General features: G+C 42.0%; 1 protein-coding gene across 1 annotated transcript in view; it reads right to left on the minus strand.

Moving 5' to 3' along the window:
• Nucleotides 1–5,548: 5,548 nt before the first annotated feature.
• gcna (germ cell nuclear acidic peptidase) overlaps nt 5,549–18,851 on the minus strand; it is a 46,018-nt gene continuing 32,715 nt past the window's right edge. Inside the window, exons 9-13 of the mRNA XM_078546977.1 lie at nt 17,746–17,947; nt 14,824–14,959; nt 14,599–14,737; nt 13,938–14,142; nt 5,549–7,932 (exon numbers count right to left, since the gene is read on the minus strand). Of these exons, the coding sequence (XP_078403103.1) occupies nt 7,683–7,932; nt 13,938–14,142; nt 14,599–14,737; nt 14,824–14,959; nt 17,746–17,947 (932 nt within the window). The 3' untranslated portion in view covers nt 5,549–7,682. The remainder of the gene's footprint in view (nt 7,933–13,937; nt 14,143–14,598; nt 14,738–14,823; nt 14,960–17,745; nt 17,948–18,851) is intronic.

Consider the following 18,851-nt stretch of genomic DNA (forward strand, 5'->3'; position numbering starts at 1 on the left):
TCTTAAAAGAAGTGGATAGTGAGATAGTAGATGCGTTGGTTTGTCACTTGACTAGTAATCCAGAGACCCAGGGTAATGCTCCGGGGACATGGGTTTGAATCCCACCACAGTAGATGGTGGAATTTGAATTCAATTAATACAATCTGAAATTAAAAGTGTAATGATGACCATGAAATCATTGTCGATTGTCGTAAAAACCCAACTGCTTCACTAATGTCCTTTAGTATTACTGAAAATAAGAGACTTGCACTCATCACGACACTTTGCAAGAATACCAACATAATACCAATAATTTATACTGTATGTGAGGAGAGTGCTGACTGGTTGGCAAGTGGTATTGCCATGGAGAATGCAACAGTGATGGTGACTGACAATTAACTGCCAAGCATTGTTTGAAATTTAGGGAAGGAAATCTGCCGTACTTGACTGGTCTGGCCTACATGTGACTCACGATCCACAGCAATATAGTTGGCTCTGAAATGGCCTAGCAAGCCAGTCAGTTGCATCAAACCACTAGAAAGTCAATAAACAATTAAACTGGATGGACCATCCGGCATCGATCATTGACAAACTCAGCTCTGTCAACCCTGCAAAGTCCGCCTTACTAACATCTGGGGGCTTGTGCCAAAATTGGGAGAGCTGTCTCTCAGACAATGTCAGGTTGTTGCTTGACTAGTCTATGAGGTATGATTCTGAGTATGACTATGTCCCAGACATCACCATCCCTGGGTATGTCCTGTCCCACCAGCAGGACAGACCGAGCAGAGGTGGTCGCAGTGGTATACAGTCGGGAGGGTCTTGCCCTGGGAGTAATCATCATGGGGTCTGGAGTCAAGGAGGTCTCATGGCATCAGATCAAACGGGCAAGGAAACCTGATTACCACACACTGCACACACCCCCCCCTTCCCCTCCTCAGCTAAAGGATCAGTACTCTTCCATGCTGAACACCATTTGGAGGAAGCACTGAGAGTGGTAAGGGCGCAAAATGTATTCTGGGTGGGGGACTTCAATATCCATCAGCAAGAGTGACTTGGCAGCACCACTACAGACCGAGCTGCCCAGGTCCTAAAGGATATAGCTGCTAGACTGGATCTGCAGCAGGTGGTGAGGGAACCAACAGGAGGAAAAAACATACTTGACCTCATCCTCACCAACCTGTCTGCCAGAGATGCATCTGTCCATGACAGTATCAGTAGGAGTGACCATCTCACACTCCTTGTGGGGATGAAGTCTCATCTTTACATTGGACATACCTTCCATCATGTTGTGTGGCACCACCACTAGGCTTAATGGGATAGATTTCAAACAGATTTAGCAACTCAAGACTGGGCAACCATGAGGTGATGTGCGCCATGAGCAGCAGCAGCAGAATTGTACTCAACCACAATCCGTAACCTTATGGCCTGACATATCCCCCACTCAAACATTACCATCAACCTTGGTTCAATGAAGATTGCAGGAGGACATGCCAGGAGCAGAACCAGGCATACCGAAAAATGAGGAGGAAACCTGGTGAAACTACAACAGAGGACTATTCCTGTGACAAACATCAGCAGCAAGCGTTAGGCATAGCTAAGCAATCCCAATGGATCAGATCTCTCTGCAGTCCTTCCACATCCAGTTGTGAGTGGTGGTGGACAATTAAACAACTCAGTGGAGGAGGAAATTCCACAAATATCCCCATCCTCAATGATGGGGGAACCCAGCATATCATTGCAAAAGATAAGGTTGAAGCATTTACAACAATCTTTGGCCAGAAGTACTGAGTGAGTGATCCATCTCTGCCTCCTCCAGAAGTCCCCAGTATTACAGATACCAGTCTTCAGCAAATTCGATTCACTCCATTCCACTCAGGAAACAGCTGAAGGCAGTGGATACTGCCAAGACTAGGGGCCCTAACAATATTCCAGTAATAGTACTGAAGACTTCTGCTCTAGAACTTGCCGCGCCTCCAGCCAGGATGTTCCAGTATAGCTGGCATCTACGCGGCAATGTGGAAAATTGCCCAAGTATGTCCCATCTGCAGAAAGCAGGACAAATTCAACCCGGCCAATTACCACCCCATCAGTCTTCTCTCAATCATCAAGAAAGCGATGGAAGGGGTCATCAACAATGCTATCAAGCAGCACTTGCTTAGCAATAACCTGCTCACTGACACTCATTTTGGGTTCTGCCAGAATCTCTCAGCTCCTGACCTCATTACAGCCTTAGTTCAAACATGGACAAGAGCTGAATTCCAGAGCTGCGGTAAGAGTGACTGCCCTTGACATCAAGGCAGCATTTGATCAAGTGTGGCATCAAGGAGCCCTGGCAAAACTGGAGTCAGTGGGAATCAGGGAAAATTCTATGCTGGTTGGGGGTCATACCTAGCACAAAGGAAGGCGGTTGTGGTTGTTGGAGGTCAATCATCTCAGTTCCAATAGTTCCTCAGGATAGTACCCTAGGCTCAACTATCTTCAGCTGCTTCATCAATGACCTTTCTTCCATCACATGGTCAGAAGTGGGGATGTTCACTGATGATTGTACAATATTCAGCACCATTGGTGACTCCTCAGATACTGAAGCAGCCCATGTCCAAATGCAGCAAGACCTGGACAATGTCCAGGTTTGGGCTGACAAGTGGCAAGTAACATACGTGTCACACAATTGCGAGGCAATGACCATCTCCAACAAGAGAGAATCTAACCATCGCACCTCGACATTCAATGGCATTACCATTGCTGAATCCCCCACTATCAACATCCTTGGGGTTATCATTGACCAGAAACTGAACTGGATTAGCCATATAAATACTGTGGCGACTAAAGCAGGTCAGAGGCTAGGAATCCTGTAGTGAGTAACTCACCTCCTGATTCGCCAAAGCCTGTCCACCATCTACAAAGCACAAGTCAGGAGTGTGATGGAATACTCTACACTTGCCTGGATGAGTTCAGCTCCAACAATACTCAAGAAGCTTGACACTATCCAAGGCAAAGCAGGCCACTTGATTTGCACAAGCATTCCCACAAACATTCACTCCCTCCACTACCAACAAACTGTGGCAGCAATGTGTACCATCTACAAGATGCATTGCAGAAACTCACTAAGACACCTTTGGCAGCACCTTCCAAACCTACAACCGCTACCATCTAGAAAGTCAAGGACAGTAGACATATTGAAATACCACCACCTGGAAGCTCCCTTCCAAGCCACTCACCATCCAGACTTGGAAATATATTGCCGTTCCTTCACTGTTGCTGGGTCAAAATCCCAGAAAGGGATTTAGGTGCTCTAGTGCATGATTCGCAGAAGGCTAGTATGCAGGTATATCAAGTAATTAGGAAGCTAACAGAATGTTATAGTTTATTGCAAAGGGAATAGAACATAAAAGTAGGGAGGTTATGCTTCAATTGTACAGGGCATTGGGGATACCACATCTGGAGTACTGTATACCAATATTGTATACAGCATTGGTCTCTTTATTTAAGGAAGGATGTAAATGCGTTGGAAGCAGTTCAGAGAGGGTTTACTAGGCAGGCTAGGCTTGTATCCGTTGGAGTTTAGAGGAGTAAGAGCCAAATTGATTGAAACATATAAGATCCACTGGGGTCTTGACAGGGTTGATGTGGAGAGGATGTTATTTCTTGTGGGAGAATCTAATGCCAGGGTTCACTGTTTAAATATAAGGGGTGGCCCATTTGGGACAGGGATGAGCAGAAATCTTTTCTCTCAGAAGGTCCCGAGTCTTTGGAACTCCCTCCCTTGAAAGGCAGTGGAAGCAGAGTATTTGAATATTTTTAAAGGCAGAGGTAGTTTCTTGATAAGCAAGGAGGTGAAAGTTTATCAGGGGTATAACCCTGTATAACTGAAGCGTAACCTCTACTTTAGAGTTCAATTCCCCTTGCAATAAATTATAACATTCTATTAGCTTTCCTAATTACTTGGATACTAACCTTTTGCAATTCATGCACTAGGATACTCAGATCCCTCTGCATCTCAGAGCTCTGCAATCTCTCACCATTTAGTTATGCTTCTTTATTACTCCTCCTGCCATTTAGTTATGCTTCTTTATTATTCTTCCTGCCAAAAATGGGCAATTTCACATTTTCCCACATTTTACTCTATTTGCCAGATCCTTACCCACTCACTCAACCTATGTCCCTATGCAGACTTGTTAAGTCCTCTCCTTGTGCCATCAGCAAATTTAGCAACCATACCTTTGTTCCCTTCATCCAAGTCATTTATATAAATTGTAAAAAGTTGAGGCCCCAGCACTGATCCATGTGGCACACCACTTGTTACATCTTGCCAACCAGATAATGACCCATTTATGTCTATTGTTTCCTGTTGGCTAAACAATCTTCTATCCATGCCAGCGTCTCCTCCAGCACCATGAGCTTTTGTTTTCTTCAATAACCTTTGATGTGGCACCGTATCAAATGCCTTTTTGAAAGTTAAGTACGGTACAACCACTGGGTCCCCTTTATCCAAACACATGTGACTCAAAGAACTCCAATAAATTGGTTAAACATGGTTTCCCTTTCACAAAACCATGTTGACTCTACCTGATTGCCTTGAATCTTCCAAGTGCCCTGCCTTAACAACTTGAATAATAGTTTCCAACATTTTCCCTATGACAGATGTTAAACTAACTGATATGTAGTTTCCTGTTTTCTATCTCCCCTTTTTGAGTTTGATTTGCTCCTTTCCAATCTAATGGAACCTTCTCCAAATCTAGGGAATTTTGGAAAATTAAAACCAACACTTCAACTATCTCACTAGCCACTTCTTTCAGGACTCCAGGATGAAGTCCATCAGGACCCAGGGATTTGTTTGCCCACAGCTCCAACAATTTGCTCAATGTCACTTCCCTGGTGATTGTAATATTCCCAAGTTCCTTCTTCCCTTCCATTTCTTGATTTACAGCTATTTCTGGGATGTTACTTGTACCCTCTATAGTGAAGACCAATGCAAAATACTTGTTTAATTCTTCTGCCATCGCCTTATTTTCCATTATTAATTCCCCAGACTCGCTTTCTATTGGAGCCAATGCAATGCTCACTTTGTTGACTCTTTTCTTATTTAAATATCTATAAAAACTCTTACTATCCATCTTTATATTTCTATCTAGCTTTCTCTCGTACAGGAATTTTTCCCTCCTTGTTAATCTTTTTGGCATTCTTTGGAATGTATCTAAGGATAATTAAGAAAGAAGAGCTAGCTAAAGTGAACTAGCAAATAAGGTTAACGGATAGGTCAATAGAGATGCAGTGGTAGACATTTATGGGGATATTTCGGATATGCAGAATCGATACATTCCAATGAGAGAAAAATTCCAAAGGGAGGACCTACCATCAGTGGTTAACTAAAAAAGTTAAAGACAGTATCAAACTTAAAGAAAAAATTAGAAAAAGCAAAGGAGCACCTCCCTCCCCTCCTCATCAAAATCCCAGCACTCCACTGAGGTTGCACTCAGTTTGAATGTAATTCTCTTTCCACCGCCCCCACCACCCCCCATCCCCCCAGGCACCTCTTGCATACATCCTTTTAACAAACAATTCGTAGGCATTTACTTTTGTTTCTTTTCATAACAAAAACTTTATTTGAAGGAATACCAATAAAGCACATTCTTAAACTTCATTTGACACAACAGGTTCACACAAGACATTTCAAATTTCACCATCTAAAATAAACACAAGTAGTACAGGTTGAGTATGATCTATAGGGCAGAACTGAAAAGCAGCATTGTAATTACTAACCTAACCCATTCAAGGGCAGTGATTCTGTGTTTAATAGCCCACAGACCCAAAATCCAATGTATCCCTTGGGTTAATTTTCTTACATTTATCCTTTCAAATGAATTTATGGTAGATCCTAGCATCACTGTAATTTACTTAATCTGATATAGTTTGGCAAAAGGACAAATATTACATTTGAGGCAGTTATTCTACATTTATCAGTTTCTTGAAGGAATATGCTTTCTTTGTGACAGCATGCCCAGTGAAGATGCAGAAATACACAAAACACTTTTTGCAACATTCCCTAAACAAATGCAGTCCCAATTACTGCTGTCACATCTTGCTTACTTCAGGTATAATATTGTGAAGAGGAAGCCAGCAATTTGTAACAATGTTTTTGGACAGACACTCTACATCATAGTGGAAAGACCATATTGACTATTGGTCCTCATTACTATTCAAAGTGCTTCCATCAGTCTCCACAACTGACATTTACACTAGACCAACAGTACAGGCTCAGTTTTGCTGCTCTTGGATAAGTTACGAGATAGGTCATTTCCAACAACCAAGCTCAATATCCCGAAACTGTCATCTCCTACCAACACCTGAAGATGGCTATGGGAGACAGTAGTATGAGGAACAAATAGAAAATTATAAAGTCCTTTAAAGAAAAAAAAAGGTACAATAATTAGTGCAATGCATTACTACAGTAAAGAATAGTACTTAACCAACTTAGCCAACACCTGCCATTTCACAATCAGAATTAGGTCCAAAAAAATGCCAGCTAGGATCAGTATAATGTTGGCCAGTTTAAAGTAGGAAACAAGTATGGAGTATTGCTGTGCACAAAACTGCAACTGCATTTGCGTACACAAGAGTGACTGCACTTCAACACATTTCACCGTTTTGAAGTGCTTGGAAACGTTTAAGAAATACCAGAAAGCACTTTTACAGTTATTTTTTATTATGTAATTCCCTATACTTTAACACCATCCAGCAACGGTCAGACCAGGGACAAACCTACCACAAACAATAACCAAACTTGCTTTAGAATGATAATTTTTCCTCTCCATCACCATCATCTTGTCCCAGGAAAGGAAATTCTATGCAAGGTATAAGACCCTTTAGAGCATTTTTCAAACTTCATTTGAGCTTCTTTGGACATTTTTGATAAAGGTGAACGAGATCAGTGCTGGGAAATACATGCCTGCTGGCATTAAATATTCACAGACCAAGTACAGCAGATTGCTAGAGGGTAAAGCTCCCCTTACAATGATTCAAGAATGTGGAAAAACAGCAGCAGCAAGATACACTTCCCACAGAAACCACCTTACAGCCTCTAACAGACACTAACTTGGGTTCTTTGGAAACAGCTGTAACTCAGTTAAAGCGATCCAAATTAATTTCAGGTGGGATTCTTACTGCTGCAGAAAGAAGATTTTCCCTGTTTCAGCCAGGGCTGGCTGAAACCCAGACCTCAGCTATGAAACAACTAAATTTATATTGAGAAATAGGCACCCAAGCAACAAGAGACCCCTCAGCACCCTCATTCACAGCTTTATCAAATATTCACACCTTCAGAGCATACTTTATTGCATGTTTTCCTTAACATGGATCGGAAACAAAATGTTCTTGATCTATCAAAAATATTGGATTTTAAGATAAATTTCTAGAACTTGATCAAGGAAAACTATTTCCAGAGATGTACATTTGAAAATAGATGAAAGTGAAAGATGGAATTGAAATATTTAATGTCTAATTGCATAATTTCCCCAATATAAGTCTTGAATTTTAGCAATAAGATTTTTTCCCTTCCAGGGAGAAAACAATCAGATTTATAAATTTTTGGTTTGGGTCAGCACAAAGCCTAGTATGATACTCAGTTTTATTCATCATTGCTTACAAAACCATAGAATTCAGCTGTCTCCTCAGATCTCCAACATAAGGTAGACTGTAAGGAAATTTTAGAAATCAGATATCTGCGTCTTTTTTGCAAAGTCTGCACTTAGTTTCTGCATGACCTCAGCATGTTGAAGTCCCTTATGCTCCTTCTTGGTCGAACCATAGTTCTCCTTCACAAATTTCGCAAATGGTGCTAGATCCTTTTTTGCAGGAGTGCCATCTTTCATCATGCTTGTTAACAGAACTAGAGGGCCTGTGCATAGAGCACAGGCAAAACGCTGAGTGTCTAGAGATTTGGAATGTCGACCAATCCTGCAGAGAAATTTTAAATATGGTGAACTGTACAGAATACAAGTAGACATTCTCAGTAGCAGCTAGTCCATTAGACAGAGACAATGTGAAACAGCCTTCAAAGCGATCTACACCTTTACATGAGGTTTCTCATAGTTTTTGTAAGATGTTGAAGATAAAAGGATAATATAATCCATAATCATATAGGTTGATAACTTATTCTCAAGTTTTCTTTCTGTCTGAGGATAGGACTTTTATTTGTTTGAGCACCCTATTAGAGATTTACAGGATTATCCATTTTATGAGCCACTTTGCAGATCAGGAGGTTGCTAAGACGACAATGCCAACTTATATTTATATAGTGCCTTTATTATAATGAAACATCCCAAGGCACCTCATAGAAACATTATAAAACAAAAAGAGTAACACTGAACCACATACAGAGATATTAGGAACAATGACCAAAAGCTTGGTCAAAGAGGTATGTTCTAAGGAGGTTCTTAACGAAAGTAAAGAGGTAGAGAGGTGTAAGGAGGGAATTCCAGAGCTTGCAACCTAGGCAACTGAAGGCATGATGGAGCAGTTATAATTGGGAATGCTAGAGAGCACAGGTGTGACAGGGGAATGGAACTTGCTGCGAGTTGAGACTTGGGCAGGAAGGCTTTGTATGACCTCATGTTTATGAAGGTGGGAGACCAGCCAGGAATGTGTTGGAATAGTTGAGTCTCGGAGGCAATAAAGACACGAATGAGGGTTTCAGTAGCAGTTGAGCTGAGACAGGGGTGGCAATATTATGGAGGAGGAAAAAGGCTGTCTTAGTGATGGAACGAATATGACGTCAGAAGCTCATTTCAGGATCAAATGTGACATCAAGGTTGCAAACAGACTACAACTGTTTGCAACTGTTGCTAGGGAGAGGGACGGAGTCACTAGCTAGGGCATAGAATTTGGAGTGGGGACTGAAAACAATGGCATCAGTCCTCCCAATATTTAATACAGGATATTACAAATTTAAAAATGTATTAGGCCTACAAATAGCTAAGATAAAATGATAACATGAAATATTATTTCATATGAAACATGGTACAGTTTAAGTTTGTTATGGACAAAGAAATCGACAAGTTGCAAAAAAATGTTTTGGACTGGGGAAGAGTGGATTTTACTAAAATAAGGCAGGATCTGGCCAAGGTAGACTGGGAACAGTTACTTGTGGGGAAATCTACAGAGGAACAGTGGGAGGTGTTCAAAAAGGAAATGGGGAGGGTACAGGCTCAACATGTTCCCTCTAGGGTGATAGGAGTAACAAGCCCAGAGAACCATGGATGAGCAGAGATATTGAGGTTACGATGAGAAGGAAAAGAGAGGCTTTTAGCAGGTACAAGGGAAGCAAATCAGCAGAGGCATTAGTGCAGTGCAGACGGTGCAGGGTGGAGCTTAAGAAAGCAATTAGGAGAGTAAAGAGGGGATATGAGAAAGTTCTGGCTGGTAAAAGTAGGGAAAATCCCAAGATATTCTATAAGTATATCAATGGGAAGAGGATAACCAGGGAAATAGTAGAGCCCATAAGGGACCAAGGGGGCAATCTATGGGTGGAGCCAGAGGACATCTCTAGAGTGTTGAATGAATACTTCACGTCCGTCTTCACCCAAGAGAATTAGGATGAAGGTATCGAACTTGGGGAGAGAGACTGCGAGGTTGTTAAGCAAATTGATATAGGGAGTGACAAGGTATTGGAGGTGTTGGCAGGCTTAAAAGTGGACAAATCTCCAGGTCTGGATGATTTGTGTCCCAGACTGGTGAGGGAGGCAAGGGAGGAGATCACACGGGCTCTGACCCAAATTTTTAATTCCTCTCTGGCCACGGGGGAGGTGCCAGAGGACTGGAGAACAGCTAATGTAGTTCCACTATTTAAGAAAGGTTGTAGAGATAAGCCAGGAAACTGCAGGTCAGTGAGTCTCATGTCAGTGGTAGGGGAACTATTGGAGAAAGTTCTGAAGGAGAGTATCTATCTCCACTTGGAGAGGCAAGGTTTGATCAGGGATAGTCAGCATGGCTTTGTCAGAGGGAGGTCATGCATGCCTAACAAATTTGATTGAATTTTTTGAGGAGGTAACCAGGTGTGTAGATGAGGGTAGTGCAGTTGATGTAGTTTATATGGATTTCAGCAAAGCCTTTGACAAGGTCCCACATGGGAGACTTATAAAGGCGGCAAATGCACATGGGGTACAGGGTAATTTGATAAGGTGGATTCAAGATTGGCTTAGTTGTAGGAGACAGAGGGTGATGACAGAAGGATGCTTTCGTGACTGGAAGCCAGTGTCCAGTGGCGTACCACAGGGATCTGTGCTTGGTCCCCTATTATTTGTCATTTATATAAACGACATAGGTGACTATGTGGGGGGTAGAATTAGTAAGTTTGCGGATGACACAAAGATTGGCCGGGTGGTTAACAGTGAGGTTGAGTGTCTTGGGCTACTGGAAGATATAGACGGGATGGTCAAATGGGCAGATAAGTGGAAGATGGAATTTAACCCTGAAAAAAGTGAGAGGTGATACACTTAGGAAGGAGTAATTTGACAAGGAAGTATTCAATGAATGGCATGACACTAGGAAGTTCTGAGGAACAAAGGGACCTTGGCATGTGTGTCCATAGATCTCTGAAGGCAGAGGGGTACGTTATTGGGTGGTGAAAAAGGCATATGGGACACTTTATCAATCGAGGCATAGATTACAAAAGTAGGGAGGTCATGTTGGAGTTGTATAGAACTTTGGTGAGGCCACAGCTGGAGTACAGTGTGCAGTTCTGGTCACCATATTATAGGAAGGAAGGATGTGATTGCACTGGAGGGGGTGCAGAGGAGATTCACCAGGATGTTGCTTGGGATGAAATATTTAAGTTATGAAGAGAGGTTGGATAGAGTTGCGTTGTTTTCGTTGGAGCAGAGAAGACTGAGGGGCAACCTGATCGAGGTGTACAAGATTATGAGGGGCATGGACAGGGTGGATAGGGAGCAACTGTTCCCCTTAGTTGAAGGGTCAGTCACAAGGGGGCATAAGTTCAAGGTGAGGGGCAGGAGGTTTAGGAGGGGATGTGAGGAAAAAGTTTTTTTTTACCCAGAGGGTGGTGACAGTCTGGAATGCACTGCCTGGGATGGTGGTGGAGGAGGCGGGTTGCCTCACATCCTTTAAAAAGTACCTGGATGAGCACTTGGCATGTCATAACATTGAAGGCTATGGGCCAAGTGCTGGTAAATGGGATTAGGTAGGTAGGTCAGGTATTTCTCAAGTGTTGGTGCAGACTCGATGGGCCGAAGGGCCTCTTCTGCACTGTGATTCTGTGATATGGAATATCCTTCTGAAGTATAGTTTTCTCCGATCAGCGACACATAGGGGTAACAAACTATATACCCAGGGATCTGGATAGATTAGGTGGACAAATGGTACATGTTGCTAAAAAGGAATGAATGCAGAATGATGAAACCATAGAAGGGGAATAAGCAAATTGAAAAGGTGAACAGTAATAGACAAAAAGACTGCAATACAGGAGAAGGATCTGATTGTATTGATTAGATACTGCACAACTATTTTCAACAAAGGCAGCAAACAAGATTTTGGTGTGGGTACATATAGATAGGAGGGAGGGCATAAATCTCAGGAAGTAGTAACTTGTATGGAGCAAGGGTGGGTTTAGTTTTGGAGTATAGAAACAGCCAACTAGACTTAAACTGAGAAATAAGCATCCTAGCTAAGGAAGCTGAGAATATAATCGGGGGAAAAATTGGCGATGAACTTGTAAACTTGTATTTTTTTTTAAAATGCTGCCTGCACAAGGATCAGTGCTGGGACCACTAGTGTACACAATTTACATTAATGATTTGGAATTTGGAATAAAAAACAATTTCAAAGTTTGCAGGTGATACCAGATTACAGGAGGATATTAATAACCTTTCAGGATGGGTAAATAATAGGCAAAATGAAGTTCAACACAAATAGATGCGAGATAGTACATTTTAGTAGAAAGAATAAGGAGATCATTTATTACTTGGGAGGTGCAATCTAAGTGTGGTAGAAGAACAAAGGGATCTCAGAGTACAGATACACCAATCAATGCACAGTGCACCACAGGTTAGGAGGGCTATAAAACAAAATTAGCAAACACTAGGCTTTATTTCAAAAGGGATAGAAAAGTAGCTGAGTCATGCAAAACCTGTCTTGAACTTTGGTTACATCAGAGGGAGTAGACGTGCAGTTCTAGTAAAAGGATATAGAGGCACTGAGGAGGATGCAAATTAGATTTACAAGGATCATACTAAAAGTGCTGAAGTACACATATCAGGAAAAGATTGACAGGCTGGGTCTCTTTTCTCTTGAAAAAGGCTGAAGGGTAATCTAATACAGATCTTTAAAATTATGAAAGATTTTGATACAGTAGATAGAGAAAGTTCTCTTGTAGGGAAGGGCATAACTAGAGGCTATCAATATAAAAGATAGTCACCAAGAAAACCAAGAGGGAATTCACAAAAAATTTCTTTACTCAGTGTTGAGAATATACTTTATCATCATATGTAAGCATTTGAGAAGTTAAAACCCAAGATCATGATGTATTTCTCAGGAAGTATAGTCATAGGGCTGAATCTTCTGGCTGGCGTGCGGGTGGCGGAGCCCGCACGTCAGCGCTTAAAATGTCACGCGAGCGTCTTGACGTCAGCGTGCGGCATCACGATGTTTGGGTCGGCGGGCGCGCTATGCAGCACCCGCCATTAAAGGCCTTGTTAAGGCCATTAAGTCACCAATCAACGAGGATTTTGAGGGGCCCGTGCGCACTTCGGTTCGGCGCACGGGCCCAACGGGCAGGCGGGTTAGTGATTCTTTATCAAACCTCATCCAGTGGCGGGATGAGGTTGATATCAGAATTTTAAAAAAGTTTAATAAAAAAAAGTGTGTACTTCATTAACATGTCTGATCTCGTGTGACATTTTCACATGAGGAGGACATGTTAATGATTTTTTTATTTTTCTATTTTTAATGTTTCACAGACTTTCAGCGATCTCCCCGAGGCAGCACTTTGCCTCAGGGAGATGTGTGCTCTTTAGCGCGAAAGAGCGCACTCTAGCAGTTGGGGAATCCCCCCCACCCAGGAAGCGCATAGCGCTTCCCGTCGGGCAGCACACTGGGCGGGCCTTAATTGGCCCGCCCACGTAAAATGGCAGCGGCGATCAGCTGCCTGCCCACCCATCAAGGGCAAAATCCTGCCCATGATCTCACATCAGACAAGTTGGTGTAAGTCACAAGTTGCTAATATAGTTCCTAATCTGAAGTTCCTTGGACACTTGAAACCTCAAACAATTGGCAGTTTTTCAAAGATGCAAGTAGATTGCCACAGGGTAATCCAACATGGAGGCGCACAAGAAAGGAAGTCAGCAGAATCCAATCCAATTCACAGAGATAAGAGGTAAAGCCCCTCACTGTTTTTTATTCTTTTTAACCCAAGAGTGCTTAAACTAAATTGTAGTGCTCTTCTTGCTAAAACAGCTTTCATTTATGTACCACATTTAATCTAGTAAAATGTTCCAAAGTGCTTCACAGGAGCATAATCAAACTAAAATTCATAGAGATATTAAGGCAGATGGCCAAAAGCCTGATCAATGGGATACTCTTAAAAAGGAGGAAAACATGTGAGAAGTTTAAGGGGGGCGGTTACCCAAAACTTAGGGCCTTGGCAGTTGAAACATGGCTGTCAATCATGGAGTGATTGAAATTGGTGATACACAAGAGCCCAGAATTGGAGCAGTTCAAATATCTTGGCAGGTTGCAGAGATGGAGGAATTTGTAGATAGGGAGGGCAGAGGGCAGGGAGAAATTTGAAAATAAAAGATCAGCCACTGCAGCACAAACTAGGGCCATAGTATGGTACCTTCCTCCTCATCTCTGATTCAGCATGTACGGTGATTTAAAAGACCTCACCTCAACTTTTGTTATGTTGGAGAATACTAGCTTAAAAAACTATAAATTTCTCATGTACTCACGTGTTTTTGCACTTGCTGCACTGGTATTTATACTTATAATTTATTTCATACGTGTGACAGCGTGTAACCATTGGTAATTCAGGGTGGATCAGTATAGATCTCTGTGCATATAACTTCCAGAATGGTCCATGTCCATCGCGCACATTATTAATAAGCCAGGTAGCAGCGTGGCACAGTTCATGAATCAATGTATCCCTTAGACGCTCTGCAAAGCAACACCAAAATTAGTGTTTCAGATGAGGAAAGGAAAAGCAGCCTTACATAAGCCTTTCCTAATTCTCTTGTGTTTAGCAGCTCTACCTTAAATGCATTTAATGAAGGAAAAAAATGGATCATCAGCATCAGTCCAACTTATTTGTTTCCATATAAATAGGGATTTGTCCAAACAGTCACTGTATATTTGAGTTAATAATCTTGATAAGTGCCACTAAATAGGGTTTTGTTAAATTAGTGTTTAGGGGAGCTTGGAGGAGAAAAAAAACAATTACTCAGAGACCGAGTTTGTCATCCTAATCAGCACTCTGCTTGAGTTTTATCATCTCTCCTTTCAATTTCAGTTTCATATCAAAAATAGGGATACTAAAGCCAACTAAAGGACTGTGCACCGAATGAAAATAAAGTGTAATTGTGCCTTCGGTTCATGTCAAAGTTTTGTTCTCACCAGCTGAATCACAAACTTTCTCTGACAGTTCAATTCTGGCATAACGTTTGAGAGCACCGTCCCGTTTCTGTCCGGTAACGCAATATCCAGCTGTTTTTCGCATTTTTTTATTCCATGTGATCCCCAACTTCTCTGGAAGCTGTAAATCATACAGAATGTTAATTACACCCAAACCTGCAACATCTCATTAGTTGGCCGCCCTTTAAAGAATCAATAATGTTTTACCTTCTGCTGAAAGACACTCTTATTGTATAAATTATAGAGCTCTTGAGTTAACTCCTCCCGATTCCGTTTGAAATTTTTTACATACTTTGACGAGCTCAGAGTCAGGTCCTGAAGGAAGCAGCCAGGTGTTAAGCATCTGATAAGAGATAAAATAGAATTTAAGGAATTTAAATTTGAGTGGAACAACGACTCAAAGAGGGAATTTTTAAAATAAAACATTAACATAGTTCCATGCATCAGGAGTTCCTGAACGGATTCAAGGATATTTTCTAGGCTTCAGTTGGGAGAGTCATCACTAATTACTTACTGCATTTTTTTCAGTGAAACCTTTTAAGGAAGAAATGGATGTTGGGCTATGCTGCTTGACAGTCTTCACTGAACTGGTGAGTGAAGGAATTTTAAGGGTTAATTTCTATCTAAAGTCTATTTTTTTCTTTTTTCCCCTTTAATTTAGCAATTATCTAAATATGACTCAAGTTAACTGAAGTTTTAATCCAGCCTTAAAACAGAGGTATACAAGCTCTCTGAGACAACCTGCAGCTAGTTAATTAGGTAGCTAGCTTAAACTGGTTTTCAGAAGTTTGAATCAGTTGTTTTAAAGAGGCCATCCTCAGTGCTGTTTTGCCTGCAGTGAGTGCTGCTTCGAATGTAGAGAGTGTAAAGTGAGAGTTTGGTGAGGGAGGGGCTCCTTTCTCTTTCTACCTTTTTTCAGCCTCCAGTAACTGGCTCTTTCTTTGGTACAGGGGAAGAAGCTGACTACTGAGTAGCCAGTAAGTTATTCCAATTGTAATGAATAGAATTTAAAGCTTATAGTATGACAGGTCAGCTCAGCCCAGTGGAATATACATCCTGTGGTACATGGGAAGTCACGGATGCACCATGTGTCCTAGATGAACACATCTGCAGGGAAGTGTCACCGGCTGCAGAAGCTTGAGCTCCGGGTTTCGGAACTTGAGCAACGGCTAATCACGAAGGTACATTTGCAAGGCAGAGAACTACATGGATAGGGAGGTGGTCAGGGAGTGAATGGGGTGACTGCCAGGCAGGCTAAGAGAACCAGGCAGGTAGTGCAGGAGTCCCGAGTCTAACTTGCCTACTGATCGATTTTCCATTTTGGATACTGGTAAGGGCAATGGTTCCTCGGGAGTCCAGCCAGAGCCAAATCCATGGCGCCACAGGTGGCTCAGCTGCACAGGAAGGGAGGAAGAGTGGAAGAGCAATAGTAATAGGGGATTCGATAGTCAGGGAATCAGACAGGTGTTTCTGCAGCAGTAAACATGTCTCAAGGATGGTGTGTTGCCTCCTTGGTGCCGGGGTCAAGGATGTCACAGAGTAGCTGCTAAACATCCTCTGGGGGAGGATGAACAGCTAAAGGTTGTGGTCCACATGGTACCAATGTCATAGGTAGGAAGAGGGATGAGGTCCTGAAAGATTTTAGGGAGTTAGGGAGGAAATTAAAAAGCAGGACCTCAAGAGCAGTAATTTCAGTGTTACTCCCAGTGCCATGTGTTAGTGAGCATAGAAACAGGAGGATTGATTGAACATGTGGCTGGAGAACTGGTGTAGGATGGAGGGCATCAGGTTTCTGGGGCATTGGGGCTAGTTCTAGGGCAGGTGGGACCTGTACAAGGTGGATGGATGGGTTACACCTTATCAGGACAGTATCTCGCAGAGAGGTTTGCTAGTTCTGTTGTGGAGGATTTAAACTAGCTTGTCAGAGGAATGGGAACCTGAAGGGTAGCTCAAGTTGGGAGGAAGTAAAGCTGGTAACAGGAAGTAGAAAAGTAGCAAGTGAAATTAGAAGGTAGGTGAAACAAAGGAGAGTATCAACCAGGCTTAGAATGTAGAATATTTCAAAAAGACAAAGTTGAGGGCACTCTACCTGAATGCATACAGAATTCGCAATGAGGTAGATGATTTAAAAGGCACAAATAGAGTTAAGTGAGTATGATCTAATTGCCATTATGAAAACTTGGCAACAGGGTGACCAAGATTCGGAACCTAATATCCAATGATATTCCACATTTAGGAAGGACAGGCAAAAAGGAAAAGGGGGTGGTGTTGCAGTGATAATAAGGGATGGGATCAGTACATTAGTAAGGCAGGATGTCAGATCAGAAGAGCAAAACGTGGAATCTGTTTGAGTGGAACTAAGAAACAGCAAGGGACAGCAAACATTGGTAGGAGTTGTTTATTGTCCACCAAACAGTAGTGGGGCATGTTATTAATCAGGAAATTAGAGAAGCATGTACCATGGGTAATACAATAATTATTGGTGACTTCAATCTGCATATTGACTGGGTAAACCTAATGAGCACTAATGCTGTGGAGGACGCATTTCTGGAGTGTTGGGGGTGATTTTCTAGATCAGTATTTTGAGGAATCAACTAGAGAATTAGCTATTTTAGATCTAGCATTATGCAACGAGAAAGGGCTAAGTAATAATCTTGTCGTAAAAACATTTAGGGATGAACTACCATAATATGATAGACTTTGACATTGTTTGAAAGAGAGGTACTTCAATCTGGAGCCAGGGTGTTGTTATATTTGAACAAAGGAAATTTCGAAGGCATTGTTGGGGGGGCGCAGGATGGGTGTGCAGGATGGGCGGGGAGGGAGATGTGGTGGGGAGGGGGCAGATCCATTCTACAACTCTACTGTGACAACTAATTGTTGCTATTGGAAATTGCTACTATAATTGTTCAAATAAAAGTTCAAATAAAAAGTATCTCAAAAATTCTTATCTATATAACAATGCTCTGGGACCAAAGAAAGGTGCAACAGACACTGAATAGTTATTTCAGAGAGCCATCCAGTGGCCAGAGCCTACACAGTTTACATAAAATTAAGTAGATGTTGACAGCACCTCAGTGGCAAATGCTTTTCTGTCAAGTTACAAGGCAACCTTTTAAGAATACGTACTTTCGCAATACTCCATGTTGAGATTGTGACTCAGAAACACACGGAAGCTTGAAGTCCGATACTTGGCTTAATGAAGTAAGCTCAGATAGAACACTTTTCATTGGTTTAGATGGCTGGGGAGAGATTGGAACAAAACTCTTCTTGACTGTGGGTTTGTGCTTTTTTCCCAACGTGTTACTACTGGGTTTCTGTTTCACTGGCTCTACAGAGAAAAATGGGATAACAAATTTGTGTGAAAGACCAACAAAATAAGCAGTTTCTGCCCCAAAAATCAGCCTTTTCGCAATTTCCAAAATATAAACTAGTTTCTCCATCATTTGTACACCTCCTAGAAACTTTCAGCACCCAATCCAAAACACAGCTTCCCCAACAATGAAGTATGCATGCATCCCTTGCCAAGTTTTTGTTTACACACACACTATTAAAATTGGGCTATAGTTTAGAACTCAACAGTCCAATAGTGTAGCTACTGAGGAATAGATCTTAACTCAACTTGGGGTGGATCTACCCTGTTCCTTCACTTTTCTAGTCTCAATTCAAGGTTTGTTTCTCCAAGACAAGCCCATATTTGCTTTTGTTCATGGGGCGCGACTTGCTGGCAAGACCAGCATTTATTGCCCACCCATAATTGTCCTCTATGGCGGTGGTGAGCTCCCTTCTTGAATCGCTACAGTACTTGTGATGTAGGTAGGCACAGTGCTGTTAGGATGGAAGGTCCAGAATTTTAACCCAGCAGTGAAACAATAGTGATATATTTCTAAGTCAGGATGGTATGTGACTTGGAGGGAACTTGTAGGCGATGATGCTCTTCCTGCCCCTAGTATTCAAGATAGTAGAGGTTTGAAGGTGTTGAAAAAGCAGCCCAGGTGATTGCTGCAGTTCACCTGGTAGATGGCACACACTGCTGCCAATGGTGGAGGAGTGCCAAGCAAGCAGCTTTGACTTGGATAGTGTTGATCTTCAAGTGTTGTTGGAGCTGCATTCATCCAGGTAAATGTCTTGTAGATGCAAACAAGCTTGAGGGAGACAGGTGAGCTACTCACTGTAGATTTCAGAATTCTACTTGCTCAGAGCCGCAATATTTATTTGGCTGGACCAGAAATCTA

The sequence above is a fragment of the Cetorhinus maximus genome, chromosome 8, assembly GCF_964194155.1.
Source record: "Cetorhinus maximus chromosome 8, sCetMax3.hap1.1, whole genome shotgun sequence".
In the NCBI taxonomy this organism is placed as follows: Eukaryota; Metazoa; Chordata; class Chondrichthyes; order Lamniformes; family Cetorhinidae; genus Cetorhinus; species Cetorhinus maximus.